We start from the raw sequence: 19588 nt of genomic DNA, 5'->3' as shown, positions 1-19588 counted from the left end.
GGACTGACTTAAAATCTCCCACATATCACAAGCCACTTATTGAAGTCAGGGTGTGTTTTTTCCTTTTTCAACTGGTTCAAGATTTCACTACAGATCTTCCCTTGAAGCCCTACTGATCAAGAATTGTCTTTTCCCTGGGCAGTCAGCATGGGAAGCAATTCAACTGCAAAAGCACCACAGGTGTTTTCCCTTGACTGTCAGAAGGTAAAGCCAAGGGACCTTGAGGGATCATTTCCCATGGCTTTTATTTCTTACAGCTCCAGGATCAGGGAGCTCCAAGGCCTCCCAGGTGTCTGAGGAGTGACAGCTCCTGTCCCTTGGGAAGTGCTCAGGAATCTCTCACACACACAGCACACTGAATACACAGTACAAGGATTCAGAAATATCCACCCCTATGAACCCAAGCTCAATATATCAACAAAATCAAATGTTGTGTATTTGTAGATACTTGCACTGGTTTTCTTTGCATTTAAAACACTGCTTCACACACGAGCTAAAGTTCCCTACAAAGCAAAGGATGTCTTCTGAATGAGGTCTCACCCACTCTTGCCTCATCAACCTCTATAAATACTCACATTTTAGACCTATAGCTACTTTACTGCAATACTATATATTACATTGCAAGAAAAATATTAACATAATACAGAAATTAATTGTGGCACCCATGGAACAGTCCTCTAATTCAGACTTTTATCTGCATGTAATACAAGGTATGGTTTTTCTTCTTTTTAGCAGTTAGAAAGTTAGTTTCAGCAGAGTTAGTTTGTCCTACTTCTTTGAGATAGGGCAGCATATCTGCTATTTTTAATGAATAATCACTAAATTTACTTTGTCTGCTTTGACAAAAGGTATTAAATAGTAACTGTAAGAGGATGCCAGTTGGTAAATTCACTAGTATATAAGCAGAAGCTACCAGAGAAAGCAAATAATCTTCATTTCAAAAATAACGCATGGCTTGTTAAGCAAAGAAAATCCACAATGTTAAAAAACATTAATTACAAAAATGAGAAATAAATACATACATGGAAAAATTCTCCAACTCAAAGCGAAAGCTGAAAATGATTGGCAGCAAATCCATTTCCTCAGCCTGCCTAACAAAGCTGCAAGCCAACCTAGCATTTGGCAAATGAGTACAGAGAGCCTGGGGTGAGATCATAATACTTTATTAGGAGCTTCAGCTTCAGATGTGGTTATTGTTTTAATTCTCTGCAAGGCGACAGTTGGTTTGTGCAGTTATTTTAGCTCAGGGCAAACACTGTGTTTATCTGTTGCTCTTTAGAAGTTCTGAGTTGGTAGGTTTGCTGAGGCTAATCTTTTATCAAGCCATCCTAAAATTGTCTGATTTAGACTATAATCTGTTCCACTGGACTCTTTAAGCACTAAGAAGATTTCATTTTAAATAGAATTTTCTTGTATAAGTCCATATATTCAAAAGACAATGTCAGTCATTACTTTGACTGTATTTATAAATAATATAGATTTTTTCAGTCGGTATCAAAGTCAATCAATGTTAGATATAATTGGTGGAACTCATTATTTTAAGTCAAGCATGACAGTTTTACAATTACAATAAGTATTTAGTTGAAATTAATGTTGTCCCAAAAGGAAACATGAATTGTTCAAATCAGGAGTGAAGCTGGTGGCTGCTGGTATACATCTCCCAACTCAGCTAAAGCAAACACATTTTCAAGAGCTAAAATTTATTGTTTATGCCCTTTAAGTTTCAACATAATTTTTAAATATCTGGAAAATCCCTGCTAACAGTTTTACTTATAGTGCTACTTGCTATTTATCTTCTAAAACACTCTCCTTGGAATGTTCTTGAGCTTAATTTTTTCTCTAAGTATAACAAGTCTGCCACCTAGTGCTTTATGGAACCTCTAGTACACATTTTACTTGAAAATTATTTATTTACAATTTTATTGATAAAAGAGGTCATGTTCCAAGCCCCTGAATGCATCAATATTCATGTTTTTAGTAGTTGAGACTTCATTCAACAATTTTAATTCTCCTTTTTATTAAATTATAACATTGATAAGATAAAAGTTACTTAAAATTGGCTTATTTTAGAACTTTGACTATGACTAAGCCCAGAAAATAAAGAAAAAAACCACAATCTAATAATAAGGAAAACAAGTGGGATGAACTATCAAACCATGTCAAAAGTTGCACTTTGACAACAGAAATAAGGGTGTATTATCTTATCCTTTTGCTCTGAGACAATACTGAGATGATATTTCTAAAAATTCATTGGAAGTTGTCAAAAATTGTCTACATTTAATAATTATATAGTCTTTTTAGTAACTACTACTATTGCAAAAAAAAAAAAAAAAAAAAAGACTTAAGACTAACAAAGTCTTTAGTCTATATAGTCTTTTTAGTAACTACTACTATTGCAAAAAAAAACCAAAAAACCAAAAACTTAAGACTAACAAAGTCTTTAGTGCAAAGACCAGATATGAAAAAGTAATTAGACTTCTTAATTTTTAGCAAGTAAGACAAATTTTAATAAAGCAGATAAAAGAAATAAGTGCTTGAAGTTTTTTTCTTTTCAGGCACCACATACATTGGATAAAAATGTGGTTTAAAAGTTTAAATTAAAATACAAATTTACTATATATGCAAAAAAAAACCAAAAAACCAAAAACTTAAGACTAACAAAGTCTTTAGTGCAAAGACCAGATATGAAAAAGTAATTAGACTTCCTAGTTTTTAGCAAGTAAGACAAATTTTAATAAAGCAGATAAAAGAAATAAGTGCTTGAAGTTTTTCCTTTTCAGGCACCAGATACATTGGATAAAAATGTGGTTTAAAAGTTTTAAATTAAAATACAAATTTACTATTGTATGAAATTGTATGGAGAATAGGCATGGACTAGCACTTTTCTTTACTCTTCCCTTTTTGAAATCCTGGTGTGTCAGCACTAGTGGGGCTAATACAACTTCAGGACTGGACTAGAATCCTTATGAGGCTCTTCAGCCAGAAGCAAAATTTTCTTTTTTGTCCCCAGCTCCCTGCACAGACACCAGATATTATCTTGAGAGTTTTTACTGAATGTACATTTCATAGTTTCTCACCAATTTTGCACATGAAAGTATCATTCTTCATCTTTGTGAGCTGCTGACATACTGAGGGAATTGCTTATTGCTATCCTGCCTGTATTTATACCAAGGAAAGAAGCAGTAGTCTTATAAGCTATAATGATTTTATGGCTCAAGGTTTAGAATGGCAGAGCAAAACCATAAACCAATTATTCAGGTCAATCCCAAAAAAGTCATTGCACAATGTTTAGTAGACCACATATTCTTTCCTGTGGTTTACTTTAGGTAGAGAAAGAGCAGCTAAAAAAAAATTGAGCCATTAAGAATCAAACAAACACACAAACAAAAAACTATGACTACTATTTTCCGGCTTGTAATAATATTGGGGTTTTTTATATATAAGCTAAACTTTGCAGTGTGGTCTTTGGCTTTCTCTTTCCTCCTTGTATGTCCTGAAGACTGAGTGGAAAACTCAGAGGTGCCAGTGGAATGTGTACACCTGACCCCTAAGGCTCCTGCAGATGGGCCCAGCACCTTCCTTCCCTGCATGTTTCATCCCAGAAGAACAGCTGAGAGTGGTCAGGCACTGTGTGAAGCCACCCACAAATGGCATTTCATAAAACACTAAGGTAAGAGAAAAAATAATAGAAACACATGTGCCTAGAATTTATGAAATGGCATTTCATAAAACACTAAGGCAAGGGAAAAAAGGAAGAGCTCTAGAAAGAAACACCTAGAAAACGGTTAAAATAAAATTTGTACAGTCTTTTAACCTTTTCATATATAGGTATTAAGGCCTCATCTTTTTTTAAAGGCTAGAAATCCAACAAATATCTGGATCAGGGGCATATGATCAATAAATAGGTTTTAATTCCATAAAAAGCTGCAAGTCATTCAGTCCCTCCCCAGCTTAATTCTCTTTGCAAATGACCCATCCCTCATGACCTCTTAAGTTTTGGGTTCTCTAATCCTTCTCAAAGGTCAGGTTCTAATCTCTAAAAGCAGGCCTGCTCTGCAGCATAGGAAACTCTAGTGTTACATTGCATCTATAATACATACAAATATATATATATATATATATATATATATATATATATATATACATACATATAATGCAAAGGTAAGCTTCACCTGATTTTTCTTTGCATCCACAAGACAGTCACAGGCCCACAAAACTGTCTGTCCAGCCGAAAGATGAGCACTAGATTAATTAAAATTGTTCATTTATAGCAATTTTATTACACTGTGACAACATTGTGGCTATACATTGCTGAGGAAATCTGGAATGCCTGAAAGTTTCCCACTCCAAAGTGCGCTGCCTTGTCATTCACTATTGCTGCCTGTTTTAAAACAGCAACCAGTCTGCAGGAGCAAACGGAAAAGCTCTTCACTATCAATGGTGGTACCCAGAAATAATCCAAAAAATGCTTCTAAATTTTTTTTAAAGGATAAAAGGGGGGAAAAGCTAAGGAATCTAAACCCATGTGCATTTTTTTTCAACTTCATTGTCTTAGCTAGGAATTTTCTTAGTGGACAAACGGGAAAATCTTGAGTGTTCAGCTCATGAAAATTCTAACTATATGCAGAAAAACAATGTGATTTACACTGGCAGGACTGATTTGTGGTAAGCTTTTATGCTTCTGCATGTAGCAGTATCAGAAACAGTTGTACTTCTTGTTTGATATGTTGCATTGGAACGCAAAAGAATGTACATAAGCCACACATTTTGAAAAGTTTTTGACCTTAGAATTATGGCTGTATAAGAGAGGTTTATGGTAGAAAGTATCACATCCTCTCAAAACAAGTGATTGTTAGCATGCCTATAATTCAAACCTCGCATTGTAACACAATCATGAATTGTAAATTTAAACTTTCATTTTCTCTGGAACACTGGATTAACCATTTCTCCATTTATGATTTAAAGCTTTGTGTCTGTACACAACCCAAGTGAAGATCACAGAAGTGGCATTTGTCCCAGTGATTCCTCCCAATCTGTCTAAAACCATCTGGTTTTGCTGCGTGTTCCCTTGCACCCAGGAGCTCTGACTCTGACAGCAATGCATTCCTAATGCTGATGTGTGAAGAACTAATGCAGCCATTTGGATGCACACTTTGCTATTGAGGTGTCACTGCCATCCATCACGCTGGCCCAGGCACCACGGAGCAAAAACAACAGCCAATACAAATGTATCACGACAAAATGTTGTATTTATGGTTTGTGTACATGCATAAGTCAGCTGCACAACCATCTCTGGCCTCCACTCAGAGGAGCTGATTGAATCAGCTTCTGATCATTCACAGCAAGACTGGCTCCCAACAGAAAGGCCTAGGGATACAGAGCCTCTACCAGAAATACAGAGACAATCCAGAGGCAGAGCTGTCCCCAGCTAACAAGGATGTTTACATGGCCAAACAAAACTGTAGCTTCTAAAATCACAATGCTTTCTTTTGTATTAATACTGCTTTTATTTTGTATAACAAATAATTGATAACGTCTCCTCTGATATTCCTAAGCCATGGCACACTGGACATTTTCAGCTCAAAAAATCCTTCCTCTCATGAAGTTCTAAGCTGTAAATTGTTGGATGTAAAGAGAGAATTACCACTGTATGTTTGTCCATTTGTTATATACTCTTCCTGTGGCATTTGTGTGCAGCCACTCCTGACAACAGGGTGCTAGAATAGATAGACCAGCATGCAGCTGCTCACACATTCTTATATTCAGTACTTTTCTATTTTCTATATCTGTGAGGCTTGTTCTCACTCTCTTGCTCTCAAAGTTGTGCTTTTTCAATAACACAATCCAGTCACAAAGAATGATATTGAAATAATTTTTAAAAAGCCACGTACAGTGATTTTCACACAATATGGATAATACACTACTGCATGCCCCATTACACATTTCTTATTCTATTTCTATTAAGTTTTCGTAATTTAAAGCAGAAGAACTACTCTTGTCCAGTGCTGCCATGTTTGGAATCGCCATATGAGAATGAAATCTGATGTTTAAAGCACTGTTCACCTGATCTCTAAGATCTGATGGCTTTGCTGCTCTCTCTTGTTTATCCTTTTGGCATAGTGTCTGTATTTAGATAAAGTCCCTACAATGTTTCAGTGTGTTACCTCCTACATAAATGCCATTCTTTTCAATCATGCCAGACCCATCCATAATTTTCCTGTGTTTTTATCTGTGCTCAGATCACTTCTTCAACCACAACACCATCCATGTACAGAATTAAAATTCTGTTTACCCTCCCACATGAAAGGCAACAAATAATGAAGAGACTAAAACAACCTGTGCTCTCCCAGTGGCAAACTCTGTTTTCATTTACCCTCTTGATCAGTCCATTGATGTAAATACCTGCACCAACACCAGCCTGTTCCCCCTTCCTAGGCTCAAGGATGACAATGACAGGCATGAGGGAGCAGAGGACTAGGCAAGGACTAGGCAGGATGGGCAGAGAGCTGGAGGAGATGAAACCAGCTGAGATTCTACAGGGCAGAGAATATTCACAAGATATTCTCTGCCCTGTAGAAGTTCTCGAAGGCAACAAGTATTCCTAAATCCACATCCTGCTGCTAAAAAGAAATCCAGGTCATCCAGTATCACAAGAAAGTTATCTACACACTTGGGATTAAATCCTGAAGTTTTGCTCAGAAGAGCATTCTAATTTAGGGCAGTATTTCCACAAGTGAAAAAAAGGGCAAAACTTAAATACTGAGAACTTTTTGAAGATGGTAAACTCAAGCATGTGACTAAAAGTTTTCCTGATGAAGATCCTAACCATACAGCAAATTATTATCTGCATTCACTGATTTTGATTCTAAGTAATAGAAACACATGTGCCTAGAATTTTAATTTCTCACAATCTTATGCTGCTGATAAATACACACAATTTATTTTTCCCTCCTCTTGAGCAATAATATTCATGTGTTGTAAAAAATACACTTCAAGGAAAAGTAAAGTGACATTTTAAGGATCTAAAGAGAAAGTTTCTTAATGAGGAGTGAAATAAAGCATAGGAAAAATACCATCCAAATGCCTGTCTTGTACAAAACCAAAACATGGTATGGCCATATTTTAGAATATAGATAACAAATTAGATAATATCTTCATGATGTGTGTGTATAGATATATTTTTAATACATCATTTAGCAGGAAATGGACTGTGCTGCTAAGAAACTGTCATTGAAATCTTAGGCCAGTCAGTTATCCACAAAATTAACTGATTATTTCCCGTTATGATGCACCATCCAGCAAATGCAGAATTCCATTAATATTTACCAGTGCAGTCTCCATATTACTACAATAAAATAATTCTGAGAATTGTTTATATGAGATACTTTGAATGGCTGGAAGTATTAAAAGAAAATGTATCATTTCAAAACAACAAGATGCTTAAAATATTTTGAAATCTGACAGAAGACAAATAACAGTAGTGAGTTAAAGGTGAAAGGGCATCTTGAATATAGTACAATTTGTTTCCAACATGATTTATAGACCCAGCCTGAAACATGATAGCAAAAAAATAAGGTTTTTTCATGGAGGTGCCTGAGGTCTACAAATCTCATTACTGTCATTTCTTTTCAATCTCTTAAATTTAATAACATTTATTTTTAAAGGACAAAACAAACGTTGACACACATATCCAAAACAGCCTACGTGTAATTGTGTACTCACTCTAAACCTAAAAAAAAGATTGATTTAATTGTTATATAGATACAAAAATTTATTCTTCTAAATATTTCTGTTTTAAGTAAGACACTTTTCTTATGCCAAAAACCAACAAATGGAATTGAATTTATTGATCAAGAGTATCTTAAAGACACAGTTTTAGGGAGTATTCTCAACTTGGTCTACAACATTTAAAATTTATGTTCCAGCTTAAAGTATTACATTCAAACTTATGTTGTCTGAGAGAAAAAAAAAATCAAAAAACCCTACATGAATGTTCTTTAATAGCTGGCAGGAGGAATAAATGTTTTAGGCCTAGAGATACATCAACATCTGTAATGTAGTAGGTAATTTACTATTTTGTTCTGTAAAACATACCTTGCAGATGCAAACCATTTAAGGTAAGAAAGACAGATTAGCAAAGAAAATAAACATTCCTTTATTAGGTAAATTATGCCTTAAAGAGACTCTAAAATAAAGCTTTTGTGTATGTTGTAAAATAAAATGCTAAGAAACAAGGCCAAAAACTGGAAGAGAGGTTATAAGTATGTTCAGACATCTGTCTTTATGTATAAATTCAAGGTTGAAGTAGGGACGATGTTAGAAACAACAGACAAATGGATCCAATTGTCTGACACGGAGCAGGTACACGCAAAAGTCAAAAAAGTTAAAACAGTGTTCTCCAACATCCCATCTGTTTTTATGATGATTAAAATTACTATTGAACTTGATATTGGCATAGTAAAATTGGCACAGCTCACGAAGGGATTTCTGCACATGGGTAATAAGCATTTTCATCCCTTCAGGTCCTTCACTAAGACTATCAAAACTGCAATGCTTCAGAGTAAATTTGCCAGAGGCACCTTTTCTACGACATTAAGAACATGGAGACAACACACAGCCTCCTTTTATGACACTGTGGAGAGCAGCTGTGTCTCATGTCCCTGGGAGGCAGACTGGCTAAACCACTCAGAACGCTCCAGGGAAGAGTGCCGTTTTCACTGTTTGCATTTCTCCACCACAAATTCTGTCTTTAAAGCATTGACACAATTACTATTCCTTTCATTCACATATGATGAGATACAGAGAATAATCCTGTGGCTTGGTCAGTCCCTGTAAGCCAGACGTAAGGAATCAACTTTTAGAAGACTTTAATTTGTGCTCTTGTGGACAAAGTAAGAGAAGACCACTAGGGCATTTTATTTTTCAGTCAAAATATCAACGTGCTCAATTTTGGAAAATCTCCAGGAACTCATTTTGTTTTTCCAAGGAAATGAAATTATCATATAATATGCAATCAACATTTCAGTATGTAGCATTAAAAATACAAGTACTCACAGTAGCATGTTCCCCTAAGTGGATTTCCAAGATACCTATTTTCAGAGTCACAGCTGCAGAGGGAAAAAAAAGACAAAACCAAACATTCCCATTAAACACAGAACAGCTTTAATAAAAACGCAGCTAGAATATTTATTCAAATAGCATGACTTTCAGTACTACCAACACAAATTCATGCAAATAAGAAGTATTTAATATAGTTCTTAATGAGGGTGTGCTACTATCTGGAGGCAGCTCTCTGTAACATAAGAAAGCCAGAGTGACCAAGCTCTTGAAAAAAGGGCTTCAGCTCCCTGCCTGAAGTCAGTGCCTGCTGTAGGACTCAGGGAGGAATTCTGGGCTCTCTGCACTCTAATGAGCAAAGGAGAGCCAGGCAGCCACCCCACACTCTGGATCTCCTTATCCCTGTCCAGTCACAGCTGATTCCCTCCCTGGTTTTGATCTGGCACAGCAGCATCTCAGCTACTTAACTTCCATGAACTCCAGCAGCAATTGTTCCTCTTCACTGACCACCCAGGGCACCAGGTGAAAATAAAACTGAGTATGATGTACTGATGCTGCTGACAAGACGTGCACATGATACGGGCTGGAGAAATGGCTTTCTTATTGAATAAGATAAGATATATATAGCTATTTTCAGAGACATGAAATATCCTACAGAAATTCAGCTCAAATTCAGTTATACAACATTACTCTAAAAATGCCAAATATCTTAATAGAAAATGATTAATCTGCTTTAGGTTTCCTTGGTTATTTCATAGACGTCTCCAGCAAGATTACAGTTTTCTCTTAAATATACAAAAATAGTCACAAAACAAAGAGAAACCAATCACAGTCTATTAAATTTCATACAAATATTTTTCCAGAAGTAATCTGAATCATTTAGTATCTTGGACTAACTTTTCATTACTTTATCCTAACAAACTTAATTTGGAAGGAGATATTTTTGCTGTTATTTTAGTTGTGATTGATATTAAAAATCCATTCTAACTTGGATGTCATATCATTTAACAAGTTTCAGACTTGAAAATATTTTGATGTTTGTATTTCTGCTGGTTTCCTCAATAGTTTCTAACTGGTGATTCCTAACATACTCATTTTTATTAAAAAATGAGCAGAGAATCTCCTTGACCCTTTGTTACAATACCATAAAGAAAATAATCAGCAGTAGCAATAAAATCAAAAAGCAGAAAAAAGATGTTCTGGACTCTGCCCTTGTGCACTCCCGGTCACACGTTAGCATGAGAACTCTTTGCAGGGTCAATTATACAGAAATTCAACACTTTTTTAATAGAATAACTTTAATGATTCATCTCCAAGAAAACACACACACACACCCCATACTTCAAGTCTAACTGCAGTACAAAATTTTTGGTCTTGTTCACAAAGACACTCTCACCCTACAGTCCTTTGCACAGAATTTAGAACAGAGTCCAATCCTGACTCTCTTGCACGTACTTGGAAAGGAGAAAATCTCTCAAGTAGTAACATTGGTCTGCCTGAAACAGTTTTTTTTTCTAAACATCACAAACATTCTACAAAGAACAGCTTGCTACTGAAACAATAAAAAATATATTCATTTCTGAAAGGGCCTTTAGGTTTGGAATTCTGAAAGAGAGCTATAGGAAAGGGACCATTTTTACATCAAGGCTTTAAAAGAATTCACTTTTCTTTATGTAAGATTGCCACATAAATGAGACACTGTATCATGTAGAAAATTTTAAGAACATTGTAAGAGGACGATTTTTCCTCTTGAATTGTTTCAAACTCAAAGTAGATTAAATGCAGCCAGTATTTAGAATATGCTGGGGAAATATATACCTGAAGGAAAAAAAAAAAAAAACAAACCCTAATAAAACCCTCTGTACTTAGAGTATGAGGATGTAGACAAGCAACTCACCCTGCTGCTCACTGCTAATGGCACTGATCTGTGTATGACATGGAAGAGCAATATCCAACTCCCAACAACAATCACATCTCCATAGGGAGAAAATAAACAAATTCCTCTGTCAACTCTTGCCCAGTCAAAACACTCACCTGTGGTGCTTTGACCCTGAGAATAAAGGTTCAGGATTTTGGGGTTTTTTTTAATCTTGAAAATCTTAATGAAAAAAGACAGCTATTTCCATACAGCTTCCCTTCTCCATTCAGCTGCCCTTCTAATCAGATGCAACCATCTCCTGTAGATCAATAAGTGCCAGAACTCAGGGGTTTCCAGCATCCCATATACCTTTCTTACATTTTTATTTCTATTTATATCACAGAAAAAAACCCAAACATGAATACATGAAATAAAAATATCTATAAACTCCATCTAATATAAGACAGACTTCACAACTTACAAGAACATACAATGGAATGGTTAATGCAAAAATTACTAGGTTCTAAATATGTTGCAACATACAAGTATTCACTCAAATCCAAATAATTACCAATTTCCTGACAATTACAGAAGTGACCTTCAAGTATCTTGAAAACAAAAAAGCAATGCAATTTTACAGCCATTTCAGTTGTTTCAGCATCATGTGCGATGGAGTGATAAAATATGCACAATAAAAGAACAGTGAATTACACCACAGCAGAGCATTCTGATGTATTATCATAGATATTATACTCTCTGTGTTGGGAGCCTCATGGAAGCACTGAAGAAGGGAATGATTTTGGGCAGGAGAGAGCCCTGGTGGGTGCTATCCCAGAGAATCTCCCAGCCTGACAGGAGCAGACACGCAGCTCTGCCTGGGCAAAGGACAAAAGGCACCTGGGGATGTGAGGGAGAAGGAACATCTCCATGGACAGCACAGAGGGAAAATCCAGGTTCATCCAGTGCTGCAGGCACATAGGAACTCCAGCAACTGAAGGGGCATGAGATTTACCTGTTATCTGTGTTCTTTTTATGCCCTCTCATGAAAACAGCTGGTTTATTACACCATTTGTAGCCAGGCCTTTCATGCAGAACACTTCCATAATGTACATTAGGAATAAGATGAGGTGGAGATTTTACTAGTTAGGGAAGCCTGTTTTAATTTAAATGGAAGATACTACTTAAACACTTGGTTTTCAGTGGAGGGGGAAAATGAAACTAATAGGATTAAGAATATATCTGAAATTATTCACACGAGCATGTATGGTGGGTTTTGATTAAATTTAGTTTTGTCTTTTAATCCTCTCCTATTTTATTAGCATACATATTGCTCTGCATTAGTCACTGATTATGGTTCCAATTACAAAATTTCCTATTTGCTGAATTGTTTCCTTATGAGCTTTACTCATTGTAGTAATTTTTGTACCTTTTCCAAAAGCCAGCACATATTGGACCATATGTGAAGCATAATATATGCCTCATATCTGAGAAATGGGAGCTACACTCATTATTTTATGTGCCATAGGGCCATGATCATTTGCTTTAAGTGGTCATAATGAATGAGCAGTTCCACTCTGGCAGGACTCCAAAGACACAGCTCCCATTTACAAGGACAAATGGAGGAAGGCTCCTATTAGGTTATGTACAAGTTCTACGGTTTGTTCCAATACAAAAGTATTCAATTCATCAAGCTCACTGACCTTTGGATGGCCTGCTATTAGCACTTATTTCCCAACTTCTCCCTCAATTATCCTTTCAAAACTGAACCATTTTCTTTCACTTTCTTTTATCTCCCTGTATTTCAGGAAGTCCAAAATAGAAGTTATTGACAAATGCATTTAAAAAATAATTGTTCTCATGTTTCTGACCAAGATAAAGTCTCGCTTTCTTTCTAAATACAATAAATGTATGTAAATGAGTCTATGTTTACAGTAAGACTGACAGATTTGGGTTTTTTTTTTTTTATTATTAAATGAAAGGCTTCTTTGTAAGAGAGAGTTTACAAACAACCTTTTGTTGAAGCTTAGCAATGTATATGTTCTTGTGCTCTGTACCTTGCAGGCTTAAGAAAGCAAAGGAGCTGACAGCAGAGGGATATATAAATTTATATGCCTAATTTTATTATTCTTATTGGTATGGCCCTTAAGGAAGGGTAAACCTTCATGCTTCTCACCTGAGGAAAACTATCAACACCAACCTAGATCAACAGCTTTCTAGACAAGAGATTTGATCACGTGGAAATCTTTCTGTAACAGTTCATTCAACCTTTCATGGTGAAGGCAGAGGTTTCTGCAGTAGTGTTGCTGCCACTAATTGTTAAATCTTTTCTTTCAATTAAAAGTGAAGCAAAACAAGAGGAACAAAATAAGAGGGGAAAACAAACCTAAGTACAGTTGGACTTTCCTTTAGCTGAGTTTGTTTTTAATACCAAATTCTCAAGGAAGGCCACTCCAACAGGGCATTATTTTATTCAACTGGTTCCTTGCTGACACAGTTTTATCTAGCTCTGGCCCAGACCAAGGTTTGTCAACGACATAGATACAACATATTATATAATATAGATATTTATGACCCTTACTTCATATTTTGTCCTTGCAAATTAACAGACCACTTCCACAGTGCCTGGGGAAGACTGTCACCTGGCTGATCTATAGCTGGTCATAAATAAGTTTGAGATTTTGCCCAGGTTCCCAGAATTTTGTCTACAGAAGGCTCACGATAAATTAAGACTAACTGTTTGCTTTAGCAGAGTATTCTTAGTCCCATACTGATTACTTTTCCCAGCTTTTGATTCAGTCAGAACAGCTTCCAGAACTACTGCTCACCTGTGTCCTAGCCTTTACTCTTCATGCTGGCCCCTTTCTACCCAGTGATCTTGCTGCTGCTGTCCTCCATCACTGATCTGCTTCTGATCCCTTAGCCTCCAGTTCCTAATCTTGCCCAGCTGGCTCTTGGTTTTATTATTCTACTTTCCTGGTTCCACAGTGGTATGATGGTATGGGGGTTTTGAATAATAAAATACTGTTTACGTAACAAAAATCTGGTTATTTTGACACCTTGCAACTGAAGTTCAAACAGTGTTTGTAAGGCTAAACCTAAGACTTCTCTAGTCCTATGGTAAGCCCTGTGGCATCATAAGTGGATATGAAGAATTACTCCATACTACTATGTATTAGTACATCCTCAGCATTTAAAATATGTCCATGCTTTTGACTGCAGCTTTTGCAGGTAATTACGGGGCAGCTGATGAACACTTAGTTCAGATCACACAGAGTTTTTTTATGCTGCCTGTTGGTTATCTCTTCTTGAAAGTCATCCTACTCTTACAGTACATCTCCAGCAATGAGAAAATAAGCTGAGGTATGTGTTTAACTACAGTCAATAGATGCAACTGGCTGTAATTCATAACATTTTGGAGGTGATTCCACAGAAACTGCTGATTTTCAGCTGAGGAGTGGTGACTCGTGGGTGAAAGCAATAACCCAAGAACAGCTGAGGTCGTAACTGATCCAGAGCAGTGAGTGACTGATACCTGAAAGCCCAATTCACACTTAGATTTAGGTCTTTATTTTGGCCTGCCTGCATCCATACCTTTGACACAGAAATGCCCAAGAACAACCACATCTTCTGACCATCCACATGGTCAGCAGCAAGGAAAGTGAGGAACCTCACAAACAGCACCTACAATACAGCAGCCAGTGTCATGTTTTGGGAGTTCAGGCACGTTTAAAATACTCAGAAACAGCATCATCCTTCTACAGAAGTGCTAAGATTTGGGTGCAATAGTTGAGGTCAGATGACATATTCAATGAAAAAGGAGGTATTGTAAGTAATGTTAATGACTGCTTTGTGATTTTCAGAGAATGGGGTCATTTGCTAATTATTATTGCATTTTTTATCCTGCAATATAATTTTTATTTTGCTGAAGTGAAATATGTGAAATAGACAAACTTCATAATCCATAAATGTAAATTTATCCACCTTACAGATAAAGGTCTGCTTCTTGACTGCATTGACATTGTACTCTGTACTACATTGTCCCAAAGCTATCCATTAATACTGCAGTATATTCAGATGAACAGACCTCTCAGATCTTTGGTTCTAATGTAAAAATTGGACACTTTCACTTCTCACAGTGCCAAGATCCTTCCAGTCTCTCTGAGTAACTTCAGATATAAAGAATTATCAGCCTACCTCTTAAGATAATGATAACCTAAAAGGGTAAAAGGTACCGGGATTTATGTTTCCAGTTAGAACTTTTTAATAATGTGAGGAAATGATTTATTTGTTTTTTTTTTCTTATAAGTGCATATAACAATGTCTTGAGACAATGTTCCTTCTGTAGATCAATTTGTCTCTTCCTCACATAATTCATGAAAAGGCCTAGGCCAGCAATACTTTTTTTTTTTTTTTAATCTAGGCTGATCTCACCAAAAGAAAAAAGTAAAACATTAGAATGTCATAAGAAAGTTTTCCATATCCAGACCCCTCATGCTATTCAAATCCTTATTCCCTGCAAGATCAAGAATAATTAATATTATAGAGTTCTTATATACTTTGAAGTAATAATATTTCAAATCACAAAATCCATGGCACTCCAGGACAAAATAAGTTTTCAATGAGGTGTCACTTATCATATAATTATACAATTAAGAGAAAATAAAGGTTAATATGTAAAATAAGATTTTTTTTCTAATAAAGTCTGGATTCTATTTAGTTCTTCTATACAAGAAAAAAGTGACCTACAGCCCAAATTTGGAATAGCTGGATAAATCCCTGTTAATCTTAATGAATAAGGCACTACATGGATTTTATATGCAAATCATTTGATGCTGCTTACTCTGAACAAGAAAAATCTCATGTCCATGGCCTTACCCTTTTTCTCGGGTCCTCCTTTCTCTACAAACAGCCATGTTTTGGCAGTGATACCCAAACTTGAACATATGCAAAAAGGTGAACTTGGAAAAGCAGAGTTCCCTCTTATCAGTCACTGTTCTTTCAAAGTCATGGACGAGAAATACCCACATTTCATATCTCACATTTTGACCTGCATCAGACATTTCATCCAGCCCTGAGAAAGTAAATGTTAGAATATCCCATAACTCAAAAATAAGAGGCTCTGTTTACACTGAACTGAACCACAACTCAGAGAAATATTAGTATGGGTTCCTCAACTACTTCCTCCCTTTTAGAAGGAAGAATTAGATAAGAAGCAATGGCAAAATAACCGTGAAAACTTATTACTGCTTAAAGTGAAAGGCAGCCCCTCCTAAAATATTTACTTTTCAAAAACTAGTGAACAGTTCACAAAATTCACTTATGTTTAATCCTTTCAGAAGATAAATATTGATGAAATGTTAAATGACTTAATATCAACAATAGAATAGTCATAGAACCATAGAATGGTTTGGAAGGGATCTTAAAGACCATATGAAATAAATATATGTGCACTGGAACATGTTGCCCAGAGAGGTTGTGGATTTTCCCTCACTGGAGATATTCCAGAACCATCTGGACACAACCCTGTCCACATGCTCTGGGATGGCTCCCTTCTGTGATTCTGTGATCAGCTATTCACTGCCTGTTCTGGCACTTTCCAAGATTGTTTGTATATTGCTCTTGTTTAGAACCCATTTCTCAAAAAGAGCAGGAGAGGCAGCACGTCAGAACATTAAATATTTTAACAGGCCTTGACAGTCAGAGTAAATGCATCGTAAATGACTTCATCAAGCAGACCACATGAAAAAGAAATAAATATTCACACACTAAATCCCAAGTGGTTTACTGCTTTTTCATTAGTCATTACTGAATTGTAAAATTTTACTGTTACTAAGTGTGTTTGTAGTAAGCATATTTAACTATTAAACAGTTCCTGGCTTGTTTTTAAAAAAATGTGCATTATAACCTTATTCTTTTATTATTGCTGAATTTAACCTATGGTTTATAATACAACTATTTTATTACTGTTGAATTTAATCTATGGTCAGTCTCTGAGGGAAATTATTGCAAAGAACTACTCAGTTACAGTCTTAGTGCAGAAAGTTCAATGCTGTGGTATTACAGAGTGCTATAGAGTTCTCAGCTGTTTGCATTTGATCTTCCTTGCATTCATTTCACTTTGTTTTCAAGATTCTGGGATGGGGTTTTGTTTGTTTGTTTTTGTTGTGCTGGGGATTTTTAACAAAATCACTATTTATATAAGACTATAATTTCAAGGCAATTTAAGGAAAAGGCAATTTCAGAAATATGTATTTCAAGATGCCATACAGACACTATAATTTCCAGAAAATGGTACAAAGACAGGCAAGTTACTTTTTGTCTTTCTACTTCAAATTACGTATGGTAACTTTGGTAATTTTCTTGTCATTTAAGACAACAATTTAGCACAATATGGCAATTAATATCTCCAAAAATATGGGAAATTCTGACTAAGCCAAGACAAAAATGACAATTCAGAAGCAAAGCATATCACACATTTTGGAGTGGACATTGCAGCTCAGCAATGGCCAAATGCTGCTTATACGTGGATGTTCAAGAATACTATATGCAAAATGAAGACAAAGGTATGAATAAATCAGAGTGTCACGGCTTTCCCTAGGCTGTCAGCTACACAGTATTAGGGAATTTTAGAAAACAGTCATATTATCTGAATTACTACTCTACTTACAACAACTTCTACAATGCTAATGACAAGTTATAATATAAACGTGATGTACAAATAGCACAGATGTTTATGTACAATACATACTGCAATGGGCAGGCTGTCATCCTTACCTTTAAGAAGCCAAAACTCTAGCCATTATATTTTCAAGTAACTTTCATTATTCCTGGATGACTTAGGTGTTTCTGATGAAATATTCAGAACTTTTACTTCCCACAGGTGTTTCCTATGGCATCAACAGAATACCCCAGAGAATCACTAGAAAGCAAACGTGGAGGCATCGCAGCTTCCAGTCTTGTAGCTTCCTTCTTGACATGCATGTCTTTAACACCATATTTTTGTCCATCAGATCATTCAATATCTATACATCTATTCAATATGTTGTTCTGGTAAGTTCTCCTCCTGCCTGAAATAACTTTCTTTACCCTACCCCTCCTATAGCAGTCTATCAAATCCATGTGTTACTGCCTATCACTGTTCCATTATGGGCATATCCAGGCTTTTTTATCAAGACCTTTTTAATATCTAGGATATCATTCCATCTAACCTGCACCATCTTTTATTTGACTTTATTAAAAAAAGATATCAATCCAAGAGATAGAGAAATATCTATTAAGAATAGAAAACAGAAAAATGTCTGGGTGGCTGGAGAAAGGATCAAGTCAGATACACACATTTGCTTTTCCTTGGCCTCTTGCCTACGAAGAGCCCAAATCCCCATTAGCCCATTATAGCACATAACCTCATGAATTTCCTGGAGCAGAGATGACACCGATACTTCTTTATGAAGTGCCAAAGAAGTGTAAATAACTGTTTCAGTCTGTGGTGCAGCAGCAATACTGAAACTGTCAACACTTCCAGTCTTGGCTGGCTCTCCTCAAAGTTATTGGATGCGTAAGAAGAAATCTTAAAAGGAGCAGCTATAAAAGGAAAAAAAGCTGACCATGATGAGACTACAGCCTCATGGCAGGGGACTGTGAAGTATTTCATAACTGGAGTTTTTCTCTGTCAGCCCTGATCTGTTCAGACTATGTTTCTATGGGGTTTGATGGGCAGGCTGCACAGGACTGCCATGGAAAGCAGTGCTTGCTCCTGTGTGAGTACAGCATTGAACAGAGTCTTTAAGTAATCCCAAAGACTTCCCAAAGGGCAATTCACAGAATGCAGCATTTTTCACATGAACAAAGTTTTATCCTAAACAATGTCAGAAACAGAAAAGAAAATAAATTTTTTAGCTACTGTAAAAGCTCTGGTGAAACTACTCACAGCGGATGAGAGAAATCTGGCATTCCAGCTGGGAGTGACTGGGAAATCAAACTCCAACACTCCCCTAAAAGATATTTCATCATTCCATCCCAGGTACCTCAAAGACTCAGTTCCTCAGCAAAGAGGCCATAAGACAGCAGCTTTAGTGGGACTTCTGATCAGTAATCGATCTCCTGCATTTTGTAAGCAACACACTCAATGCTTGAACTAGTTATTGCTAGAATTACCTCAGACATATGTATTACACTGGGTACAATCAGTTTCTTTAGAGGAAAAGATGTTCTTTCTTTGCTTTATGGGCTATAACGAGGGTGACAAACCTACTGAATTATTTTTTGTAATTAACATGCTTTGAACTACAATTTAGCACCTTTCTCTATGTATTCTGAGGAGACCAAGACATGTTTTCAATGTTTAAAAGATTGCAGTGCAAAATACGTAGGGACTAAAAAAATATTTCTCTTACTGAACAATTAAATGGAAAAATAAAAACGAGATAATCTGCCAGAATACAGTCCTAAAAACCCCATTTGATCATCTCAAATACAAAAAACTACATTCAAAGGGCTATGCAAAAAAAGCAGACACTCTTACATTTGAAAAACCTGAGTTGACTATTTATTACTTTTTAACTCAATACACTAATAAAAATAACAGGTTTTGCTAGTCCCTTAGATGGACTTAACTGAGTTGACTATTTATTACTTTTTAACTCAATACACTAATAAATTTTGCTAGTCCCTTAG

General features: G+C 36.0%; 1 protein-coding gene across 3 annotated transcripts in view; it reads right to left on the bottom strand.

Annotated features, from left to right (window-relative positions):
* The window catches only part of ATRNL1 (attractin like 1), a 431595-nt gene that overhangs the window by 267448 nt on the left and 144559 nt on the right, over positions 1 to 19588 (bottom strand). For all 3 annotated transcript variants that reach the window (XM_041415479.1, XM_041415481.1, XM_041415480.1), the window contains exon 21: positions 9055 to 9107. In XM_041415479.1, coding sequence (XP_041271413.1) covers positions 9055 to 9107 — 53 coding nt within the window. The remainder of the gene's footprint in view (positions 1 to 9054; positions 9108 to 19588) is intronic.

Source organism: Onychostruthus taczanowskii, unplaced genomic scaffold, assembly GCF_017590055.1.
Source record: "Onychostruthus taczanowskii isolate IOZ18803 unplaced genomic scaffold, ASM1759005v1 scaffold5, whole genome shotgun sequence".
Lineage (NCBI taxonomy): Eukaryota > Metazoa > Chordata > Aves > Passeriformes > Passeridae > Onychostruthus > Onychostruthus taczanowskii.
Note: the sequence above shows the minus strand (reverse complement) of the source record. Positions and strands in the feature narration are given on the sequence as shown.